A 12,041-nucleotide genomic window follows, 5' to 3' on the forward strand; every position below is an offset into this window, starting at 1 on the left:
CTAAGCGACAGAAAGAGAAAGGGCGAAGGAAAAAGGCGATTCTGTGCTGCCAGATGAGGTCCAAGCCTAAGATGATCCATGCGTCGGATGGGCATGTAAAAAGTCAGCTCTGCGCCTGATTTCTCGCCAGTCGTTCGTCGCACTGGGTTATAACAGTAAAGGAGTAGAGAATGCTCTTGTGTACTGCGCACACACCTGGACACTATAAAATTACTCCTGCGTAACTGGCCTGGTTTCAATAAAATCAGCCACCGTCACCGAAACGGGTGTGGGAGTTATTATATTATACTATATAGCAAAGACTACCTTTTTGGCGTTTATAGACTCTATACTTTCTCAGTTCCAGACTCTACTTTTTCGAAGTAAAGCATAAAAAGCATTTTCAAGGTACAAATTGTGCATAACGTTTCTTTTTCTTGTGTGAAGATGTAAGTAAGTAATTAATATTACTTTCATTTGCACATGAATTTTGAAATCTTTGGTAACATTTAGATCTGTAAATAGCATTTTCATGAACGGGCTAGTCATTTCATTTATCGGCGAATTGTGTATCACAGCTTGTTATGCAATGCTCTTATATTTGGCACTAGCTGGGAAGACGACTTGTGTTGTCTCAAGGTCAGACATGTGCCTATCCAATACAAGCCACAGAGCAAAGCACACAATTATTTCACAAGATAATCCAAACTAATATTATAAATGCGAAAGTGTGTCTGTCCGTTAGCTCTTCAACCACTCAAGTCTCAACCTCTTTCGCCATTTGTTATGGAGATACTTTGAGTATGAGTGATAAAAAGTATCCTATGTCTTTTCCCCGGGAAAAGACATAGGATACTTTTTATCCCGGAAAAAGTACGGTTCCCGCGCGATAAATGTATTTTGGCGCAACGGAGTTGCGGGCGTAAACTAGTACGTATAATAATAATATTGTACTATTCATGGCCTTAATAGTAATTGTGTTGAAGAACTCTATTTTTGAGATGATTTGGTAGCAGATTTATGAAAAGTATTTTTAAGCAACATGAAAAATTAAAAGTAAGTATATTATAATAGCAAGCGAGCTTATAAAATTATTTTTAATTATTAGTTTCATTTGCAATTTTTCTTTTAGAATCTTATCTTATTTATCAAAGTGAAATTTTCCTAAGCAGCCCGATCCTCTGGCATAGCAATAAATTATTGTAATCGACAACGTCGTTGAGTGTCGCCTCATATCAGAGACCTACTGAACAGCTACGATTTGTTAGTTTCTACAATCTACGAGGACTTACTAAATATGAAGGTGCTTCGTCAGCATTTGCTTGTAATATAACATTACAGAGTCGAGCATTGCAATGATACAGTGTGCTATGCACGGAGCTAATACTAAGGTGCTATGTAATATCTTGATACAACTTGTAATATCGACTAGCTATGGAATGCCGAATGCTCAAAGTCGAATGTTACATTACACGCGAATGCTCGTCAGTCAGGGAGATAGTATTGTAATGTGCTCAAAGTCGAATCTTTAAACACGTTTTTGAGCATTACATTACACGTGTAATGTAATGCTCAAAAACGAATCTTTAATGTTAGATTACAAGTGAATGCAGTGAGGGACACCTTAAGCTGTTTCCATCAGCTCTACAAGGCGTTACAAAACTAAGTGATAATACTTTAGGGGGTGTATGTGTTCCTGACATATCTAGAGTTCACTGTGAGAGTAGCAGCGCTGAAAGATTAGCTTTTTTCACTGTTGTATGGAAAAAATTCTGACGCTGGGATGCTTGCCCATCCAAATCCCAAGAAAATATTTGCTCTTTCAGTGTTGCTACTTTCACAGTAAACAAGTAAGGGATACATACGCACCCTAGAGTATTATCCCTTACTGTGAGAAGTTTTAGCATAAATGTAGAAAACAGCAATTGATGTCACTTAATACATTGTTTATTGTTTAACTTAAACACTGTAGAGTGTGACATCTACTGTTTTCTACATCTATGTTAAAACTTCTCATTATATCTGGGAAAATCATAAGCGTTTAAACAACTGGCATGTTGTCAATTTTAATAGTCGCTTGTAATGATATCGTTCATTCTTCAAGTACAGACGTTATAATAACCCTTTATTATTAGTCCATTGAATTGAAATGTTACAATTTTAGGACTGAATATTGCATATACCTATATTAGAAGACGTATTTTGCTGCTTTTCTGCAGTCGCACATGCTCAGTTTCCTTTTTATCTGCCGAAAATTAATTTCATGAGATCGGGGAGATCGGGGGGGGTCTTTTCCTCAAACATGGTTGGTCTGAGGCATTTTTTGTAAAATGTATTAAGTACGTAAACAAAGTAAAGTAATAAGAAAATTTAAAAAAAAACTCACTTTTTTGCTTAAGTTAGTAAGTACTTAAATTATATATATTTTTTATTTTTCTATTTAGGGTGAAAAGTTATATAGGTACTTAAAGATATTATTTGTAGGCAAAATAATTTGCAACAAATTATGATTTCACAATTTTTTTGGAGGACGTATAGTTTCCGAGAAATCGCGAAAATAGTGTTGTCACCCTTTTTTTCAATATGGCGGCCGGCGGACAAGGGTGGCGACCCCACAAACTTGAGGTTAAACTTCTATTGACCCCCTAAACATATACCAAAAATAAAATTGCGTCCTCTAATAAATGCAAAGCTCATGTAACATTTCAATGGACTATATTTGCGGCGACGCGAACGCGCGGTTTGGCGGCTACACTCAAGCAAAATGTATGTATGCAACGATTTACTTAAAGCGGTCGCGCAGTCATTTACATACATTTGCTTGTTATCTCGCGGTATACCAAACCTCCAAACAACATAATATAAATCCAACCTACTGTCTTCACGTACTTATACATTATACAGAGTGTCTGAAATGTGGTGTCAAGGTGAAGTATAAAAGCTCGACCCCTGGAGGCTATGAACAAAATCTTTTTGAGATTCTTAAAGATTTTAAAAGAACGCTTAATTGAAATATTCTGTCGTCCACGCAAGGGCTTAAACAATTTGTATAAAAAATAATACGCAACATACCATAATCACTATAGTAATTGTTAATAGAACAAAACATCAATATTTAAATTTATAATGTCAGATTTCATTAAACTCACATAAAACGGTCATTCATTAGAATCATTAGTATAACTACTCGTTTTCAGTGGTCCGAATCTTTTTAACTGAGTGGTGGTTTAAAGAGTTTCGCGAAAAATTAAGCAGCTAGGTAGGCACTTACGAGCGCGAAAACTGAGCAAGTAGTTCTTTTAATAGAGCACTTAGTCGTTTTAACTTTTAATTTAACCACTATGTTGGCAACATTTTGTTAATAATTACAGACGCGATGCGAGAGGTCTAATATTCTTTTCATAAATTTTAATTTGTATGAGATTTTTTTTTTATGAAATAAGGGGGCAAACGAGCAAACGGGTCACCTGATGGAAAGCAACTTCCGTCGCCCATGGACACTCGCAGCATCAGCAGAGCTGCAGGTGCGTTGCCGGCCTTTTAAGGGGGAATAGGGTAATAGGGGAGGGTAGGGATGGGAAGGGAAGGGAATAGGGGAGAGTAGGGAAGGGAATAGGGAATTGGGCCTCCGGTAAACTCACTCACTCGGCGAAACACAGCGCAAGCGCTGTTTTACGCCGGTTTTCTGTGAGAACGTGGTATTTCTCCGGTCGAGCCGGCCCATTCGTGCCGAAGCATGGCTCTCCCACGTATAAATACCGGCTGTCTTCATTTAGAGAACTTGAGTTATGATGGGATAAAGAACTCTTAACATATTTACTAACTCTACCCGTGCCAAATTTTAGTTGTGTTTGTAAAGTTAATAGATGATTCAATATCTATTTGATAACGATATTTTACTCTAGCAGCTAATACTGAGATATCCTATGACTATAGAAATTTTATACAGTCATCTCGACTGTATAAAATTTCTATAGTCATAGGATATCTCAGTATTAGCTGCTAGAGTAAAATATCGTTATCAAATAGATATTGAATCATCTATTAACTTTACAAACACAACTAAAATTTGGCACGGGATTGGTTATTATGACGTTCGTATCCACTGAGAGCGAGTTTACGCCACTAAGTAGTACGTTATCTTAGATTTTCCATGAAAACTATAAAATATCACAGACCAGTTATATCTACTATTTTATTTACTATTTCTTTAGTCTATGATAATATGAATAATACTGATACCCGTAGCAATTTCAACACGTGTGTGTCAAAATGGATCCATAGGCCAATGGCGGACTAACGTGATTTGTTCGTGTTATTTCGTGGCTATGTAATCTGAGTCAATTCAGACTGCAACGCGACGCGTAGATGCTTTTCTAAAGTATGAATTTGACAGACTTGAATTGCGTGGGACTTCATGCCAATCTGCAAATTCATACAAAATTAGAAATGCATCTACGCGTCGCGTTGCGGTCTAAATTGGCCCTTAGTCGTGAATCGTAATCCATGCTTGACGTAAACCGACCAAATTAGTAATCCCCGATCTGCCAATTAATCGATTTCATTACATACTAGTTACTACACACCTTGGTATATGCTTGATGTAACTCGACCAAAATGTTATTAATATCCCCCCATCTGCCAAATAATCGATTTCTCTACTTGCATACCTTTAACTTCAACAATGTGTGGCTTGTCGCCAGGTGCGTGGGTCGTCGACATCACTGTCAGCGCTGACACGTGGCTGACAGACCGCACCGTGGCGACGCACTGCCACGGCGCCCCGAACATGCCACACACAGCATTCACCAGCGACATCACCACGATGTCCATGTGGAACCCGCTGCCCTTCTTCAGACCACGTTCCGGCTTGTCTATGATCAACCTGAGACAAAAATATAATTGTAAGCATAGTCAACATTGTAGTTTAGGTATACTCAACAGCTGATACATAGAAAAAACACCCAACATAATTCGTAGTCAATAGCAAGCAAAGAAATAAATAAATACTTGTCCATGTCCTTCATACCTCTTTCGGCAAAAAATTATAATAGGTACTCATATACATGTGAAAAACGTAACTCTCCTTCTAGCGCAGTCGGTTAAAAATAAATATAATTATTTATCGCATCAGCTTGAAATAAATACTAAAGATGAAGTGTGAAGTGAGAAAATACCGTTGCAATTTATATAAAAATCAATTCGCAAGGTAAAATACAAGATAAACAAAATATTGTTTGTGGAAGATTCGCATGTTTTTTCGCTGCAACACGACGCCAATCATCTAACACGCCTTCGCAATTGCATATAAACAGGTCAACAACAGCTTATTTGAAAGCCATTGTTATATAAGAAAAAATATTATGAGACAAGTAGGTCTCAACGCAGAAAATATAGTTGCAGAAAAAATACTACCTACCTACACTTAGTAAGGAAATAAACTTTTAGTATAAAAAATTTAAACATAAATTGGGTATCCAAAACAGCACAAAAACCAGAAACATACTAAAGTAAAAATAGATTTAAGAATTAAGTACACAAAAACTAAAAATAAGATAAATTTTAAAACACCATCAATTCTTACTCGGCGATATGGGTTTCCATGAAGACAATGATGTAGACCATCAGAGCTGGTAGCACCATCGCGAAGGCAGCCCACAGCGGTATCGTCTCCAATCCAGCGTTGAGTGGCACCAGCCATGAGCGGTTGGACGTTGGGCTCAGACCGTCAGGAACCTTCAGCTTCTCAGTCCAAACTGGCACCAGGACGGATACTCCGACCATCAGGACAATAGCGATTGGGACTCCAAAATCACCGAGGGCACGACGCGCCTGTGATAAACAAGTTTGTTGTAGCTCATATTGTGAAAGCATCTGACTGCGATCTTCAGGCTAAAGACTTGGTAAAAAGTCGACGGCGATGTAAGCCCAATCAAAAATTTATAGACTTGTTGGGGATATTATAACAAGTTAAAGTTATGTAGCTGCAGACAAACGATTCTATTATAAACAAGCTGTCCCGGTGAACTTCGTGTCACTTTAAAACCTTCCCTGGACCTCTACGAATATTTTAAGACTAAAATCAGCCCAATCCGTTCAGCCGTTTTCGAGTTTTAGCGCGACTAACACATTTGAAAATCCATTTTTATATATTAAGAAATTTGAAATCGGTTGCCTTGAATCGCCTTAGTGCAAAGGGTGTTTAAAAGGGTGGTGTGGTAAAAGGGTGTTTTGCACTAAGGCGATTCAAGTTATAAGTATACTTGCTTATTTAAAAAATACCTACACTGCGTCCCAAGAATTTGCCGTTACGGAAGATACGCAGATAGTAGGCGATGATGAAAGTACTGAGTGTCAGCATCGTGCAGAACAGCGCTGTGTTCGGTTGTGGTGGGACCACTGTCGGTGGGGCAGGAAGAGTGATGACGGTGTTGTTATCTGTAGAAAAAAAAAACGAGTAGAAAATACCGAAGATATTCTAAAAAAGATATCAAGGTCATAAGACACAAGTAATTTTATAAACACCAAACAAATGCGCGGAACAAATACAATCTATAGGGACTACTTAGCAAACATCACGTGATGCTCGAAGCCTCGAACAAGTTACTAATTAGTAATTACCAATTATTGCTGCTGCTAATTAGCGGCTACTAGATCGATACGTATCATAACTAGCATTATACGGTAATAGCTAAGTATTAACGGTAATGATAGAGCCTTAAGCGTTAATAGCCTGGGACGGTGAGGCTAAAATACTACATGCTTCCAAAAATTGGCCTCTTGCGTTCTGCTAAATCACCAAAATGGCTTAAAGATTTAAAGATGAGACTCTGACGTTGCAGATGATTAGGCAGTCCTAAAACTTCCCCTAAAAGACTTGCAAACTTCCCCTAAAAGAAAGAAAAAATGTCGCTAGAAGACTTACCAACAGCAGTCGCGTTATTCAGAGGGATCACGGTGGAGTTATCAATGGCTGGATGCTGACAGTAGTCGTAGCCGAGTGGATGCGCTCTGTATAGATTGATGATATTCGTGATCGGCTCCGATATGAAGATCAATGATATCAGGAACGCAAAAATGTCCTCGGTGAACCTGAAAAATTGACATTATAGTACCAATTTTTTTAACACGCTTTTATTTGCTTGGGCTGTATATTATGTATGTAATGGAATCTTTCAGCATGATTTTTACCTATCCCCAGTAGTTTAATTGATTCGAAACTTTGCATACTAACATAGAATATCATTGTTTGCATACGTATAAGAGCCATTGAACAATGCAATGATTTGTTAATTTTTTTAAACTATTGTGATTATTTAAGGAAAACTTAAAAGAAGTTTTAGAATGCTATAATAATAAGATGGTGTACTGTTTTTTGGTAGACATAAGACTGTAAAGTGTAATTTGTTTTATAATTTTTTATTTTCGTATAGTAATTAATCCAAATACGTCAAATAATAGACTAGACACAATTTGACCCATAAAGCAAAATAATATTGATTTGACCATTTGGAGCCGTTATGTTTGTTGTTCTGTTGTGAGCAACTCTGACTTTGCCTAACAATAAAGAAAATGTAGCGTTACAATTTTTCTTACTCTACATACGCGGATAACAATTGAACATTTATTGATGTGTGATAATTTATCGTGTGCGTTTATTGTGTAAATAACCGACGCATTTGTAGATACTTGCTTATATTGTTTTCTGTTCTTTTTCAGCCTGCCTAGCATACGCCAACGAGATATCTCACTCTACATGTTTTTTCGATGTTTGATGGTTTGTCTCTTCATCTCTATTGACCCTAGCATGACAAACATTTTTTCTCGCGTAGATCTATCATCGAAATAACACATTTTTATAGAGTTTTGTCGAGATAATGTCGAGATTTTGACATAATGAGACGAGTAGTTTTCAATTATCTCGAGAGTGAGATATCTCGTTGGTGTATGCTAGGCAGGCAGGTGTGCGAACTGTGTTGCGATTTTATCGTACCACATTTCAATATGTCACACTTAGGTTTTACGTCCTATTTTTGTATAGTGATAAATATCTACAGTTTCGCGTTTAACTGAATAAAACTATCTCGATTTAACGGAAAATATTAAGTACGTAACGTGCAACAAAATGTTCTTTACGTGTATCAAAGACACATAATATTATTTTATGTACATAAAAAGTTGTAATTTTAGTTACAAGATACATATTAAATGTACTTATGCGAAACATCGACAAAATCACTGATTGACCAGTTTAAAAACTTAACAGCATAACTTAGAGCACAAAAACGCTATATTTATTAAGGTTGTTTTAAAAGCTACCTGTTTTTCTTTAGAATTGGGCGTTCTATTACTTTAAAAACTGGCAGTTTTTAAAGCAACCTTAATAAATGTTGTTTTCTTGCTTCGTCCAATAATATGTGCCTTCATACCTAATATGTGTGCCCGATTCAACGGTGATGTTAAGTGTTTTCATTATAAGCTTTGTCAAGCGACAATTTGCCGACAGCACATCCAACATTGACATTCAAACATACCTTGTAATTTTTTTGACAGCAACGCTTCCCTCAATGGATGCGACACAGAGCGCTATAACTATCATCCAAAGTCCACAGTACATTCGTGCTGCGAGAAAATCGAATCCATAGGAGCGACAGAAGGCGAAGAGCGACTCATCCAGAAGCAGAAGAGGCCCCGTGGCTCCAGTTATCATCATGGGCTGTCCTGCCACCAGCGCAAAAAACAACCCGCCAACACACGTGAATACCTAAAATATTAATTAACTTTATACGCTGAAAGAGCCTTAAGAGTCCGGGTGCCATCGAAATTTTCATACAAACGTAATACCAAAATCATTTCCCATAATGTGAATCTTTGTACATGAACCTAGGTAATTACTATCTCAAGCTGAATAATAACTCAAATATGGTAAATATTCTCGTATGGGAAATGATTATGGTATTACGTTTGTATGAAAATTTCGATGGCACTCGGACTCTTAACTTAGCCCAAGTGAAGGATGCTAGAATTATGTACCATTGAAGAATTGATTCATAGGCAGTTGACGGACCTACGTCATGTGGTCGGCTCATGTTATAATTTAACCAAAACTTTGGCGATGCTTGCAATACAAAATGTAAAGCGGTGGTAGAGTGTATACTTCCTTGGGCTATACTTCAATTATACTCAAATTTTACATGGCTGTTATGCATCACGGCACTTCGTGTAGTATGGTTTCGGTGTGATCAGATCCTAAGCCTCGTATACCGTTTGAATTACCGTTTTGAGTACCGTTCATCCGATTGCAACATAATGCATTTCTTGCACCAATGCGATAAGTAGATAAAAGGATTAGAAAAATTGTACTTATCTGTGAAATTTAAAGTCTAAATCCCAAATGGTAGCTACGCGAATATTTTTGGAACAAAGCGATAAATCTACTTCTGCCATCCTAATGATGAAGCGGCGAATCAAGGCACAAAACATTATAATTATTATTATAAAATTTTTCTTTTATTTGAGATTTTGTTTCTCGTTAATCTAATTCTTCGTCGTTGCCATCTGTATCGGTAATCACTTTCAATAAGGCGATCTGTTGGCTTCTTCGCCCTTATGAACATAAACGCAAAGAGAGTCGTACAAAACTCACCAAAGTTTCCGAAATACCAATCTCCCTGTTGGTCTTCTCAGCTAGGAGACCTCCGAAGGTGATGGCAGAGGACAGAGCGGCGAAGTACATGAAGATAGTGGCCGCAGCACATTGGCCGTTCAGAGCGTCTCGGAAGTCGGATACATAGTGAGGGTATCGTCTCTTCATATCCCGAATTACACCTATTAAAAATATTTCAAATCATGAAAAAATAATAAGGAACTACATCTCAAAATTCAAAATTTAACCAAATTCAGATTTTATTATCAGACAATGGCTCTTGGTATAAGTAAATCGGAAACATTGTTATGTATAAAATATTTGTATGTGTATGAGTTTCTCATTAAATACGAGTAACATTGAAAATTAATACAAATATAATATCCTACTAATACTATAAAGGCGAAAGTTTGTTTGGATGTATGGATGTATGGATGACGGATGTTACTCTTTCACGCAAAAACTACATAACGGATTTTAATAAAACTTTACAATAATATAGCTTATATATATCAGAATAACACATAGGCTACAACCCGACTTTCAAAATGGGGGAGGTTTTATGTTCATTTTTTTATGTTCAACGATTACTCCGCCGTTTGTAAACCGATTTTCAAAATTTTTGGTAAGGGTATTGTGGTGATATGATGAAGGGGTAAGTAATTGAGGGAATACCTCAAAATTGAATATGGAGACATTGGTCATGTGGTGACTTCGGTTTCGTGAGAAGTATTCTTAACATATGCTACCAACAAGTAAAATTTTGCGCCGAGGTATACCATGGTTCGGAAGGTGCTGAGAGAACTCTTGATTCTTTATAGATACAAGTTTGGGAGTTTCAGCGTTATTTAGGGAATAGAAAGCATAATATGCTACTATGCAAATGACATTCATTATCCTCATCATCATCTCTACCATATTATTATACCTTGCATCGTCCCATGAATATGAGCCTTTTATGACCCTATAATGTTGGTACTTTTCGTATTCTTTTAGATCGAGACTCGAGTTTGTCAAGCGATTTTGTTTCTGAAGAGTTTGTTTGTATGTTTGCTTGAACGCGCTTATCTCACGACCTACTGGTCCGATAAAAAAATGCAGTGTTATATAATATGTGGATATGACAGTAGCACAGTTATAGAGTAGACGTATCCACGTGAAGGGATTGCTATTTTATTTGCGGGAAAATGTACGGTTTCCGTAAAAATCCTAATTTACGCGGGCGATGCCGCGTGGGACATCTAGTCCTATATAATATGAGAAAATTTCAAGGGCATCTCCGCTAAGTTGTACGTCAAAGGGAACACAAATTACAAATTGATCTCTAGGGAAACTCGCTCTAATGCTCTCGGCATTTGTGATGAGATGAGTGGATTTCAACAACTTGCATTTTTTATATAATTTTGGTGGAAATTTTTGGTTCCACCGAAATTGGGGATCAGGTGTTTACGGGAAACTGGTACGACAACCACCACCTAGACGAGTTAGCTTGTGACTAGGGAATGCAATACCGGGATACCGGGATCCCGAAATACCGGGATCCCGCATGCATTTTGCGGGACTAATCCCGGTCGAAAATTTAGCGGGATCCCGCGGGACTGGCGGGATTACAAAGAAGCGTGATTCATACGTGTAACTCTACAGGCGGAGAGCTGCGTGAACTGGCTACTAGCAACCCACTAAACAATTATTTACCTTCAATTCACTTTTAATGACAATTGTACCAACCAGCGTGGAAGCTGAGCTAACTTTTTCAGCTGCTGGCTACCTAGTGTGGAATATCAGGAGCCGTTTGGCAGATGACACAAAATTAATACCTTAACTTTTTAACATACTATGTATGTAGCGGACTCTCTTAGTTCAATTTTATATCTTTATTTAGAAAAAAAAAGATGAAAATAAATAAGTGAGTTTTTTAGTTTTTTTAACTATTATTACTACGATTAGACACTGGACATAATATTTAAAAAATAGTTTTCTTTTATTTTTATTAATAAACCCCTGTAAAAAGTTTTCCACAAAGTTTGTTTTCTTTGACTTTCTGAGCATAAAACGATACCCCGTTTTAATAAGTATAATATCATGATGTCGCCTACAACTCTGTTGCGCGAAAATTCCTTTATCGCGCGGGTACCGTACTTTTTCTGGATAAAAATATCGAATGTCCTTTCACGAGACTTTGTATCTCTATACGCTATCCCGTCGTCGCACAAACAATGGTCGCCGTAAGTCTCGAGTTGTAATAATTTACTATTATTTATTCAACAAATGCACTTATCAATATAAAAAGTAGCCAGTAGCCGATTCTCAGATCTACTGAATATGATTATAAAATTTGGTAAAAATCGGTAAAGCCGTTTCGGAGGAGTACGGTAACTAACATTGTGACACGAGAATTTTATACGGTATAAGATTT

The 12,041-nt window shown here is 37.1% G+C and overlaps 1 protein-coding gene across 6 annotated transcripts in view; it reads right to left on the minus strand.

Moving 5' to 3' along the window:
- The window catches only part of LOC121738851 (anion exchange protein 3), a 100,035-nt gene that overhangs the window by 5,625 nt on the left and 82,369 nt on the right, over nucleotides 1-12,041 (minus strand). For all 6 annotated transcript variants that reach the window (XM_042131113.1, XM_042131109.1, XM_042131110.1 and 3 more), the window contains 6 exons: nucleotides 9,626-9,807; nucleotides 8,514-8,743; nucleotides 6,905-7,071; nucleotides 6,266-6,417; nucleotides 5,564-5,811; nucleotides 4,650-4,864 (listed from right to left, as the gene is read on the minus strand). In XM_042131113.1, the coding sequence (XP_041987047.1) occupies nucleotides 4,650-4,864; nucleotides 5,564-5,811; nucleotides 6,266-6,417; nucleotides 6,905-7,071; nucleotides 8,514-8,743; nucleotides 9,626-9,807 (1,194 nt within the window). The remainder of the gene's footprint in view (nucleotides 1-4,649; nucleotides 4,865-5,563; nucleotides 5,812-6,265; nucleotides 6,418-6,904; nucleotides 7,072-8,513; nucleotides 8,744-9,625; nucleotides 9,808-12,041) is intronic.

Source organism: Aricia agestis, chromosome Z (assembly GCF_905147365.1).
Source record: "Aricia agestis chromosome Z, ilAriAges1.1, whole genome shotgun sequence".
In the NCBI taxonomy this organism is placed as follows: domain Eukaryota; kingdom Metazoa; phylum Arthropoda; class Insecta; order Lepidoptera; family Lycaenidae; genus Aricia; species Aricia agestis.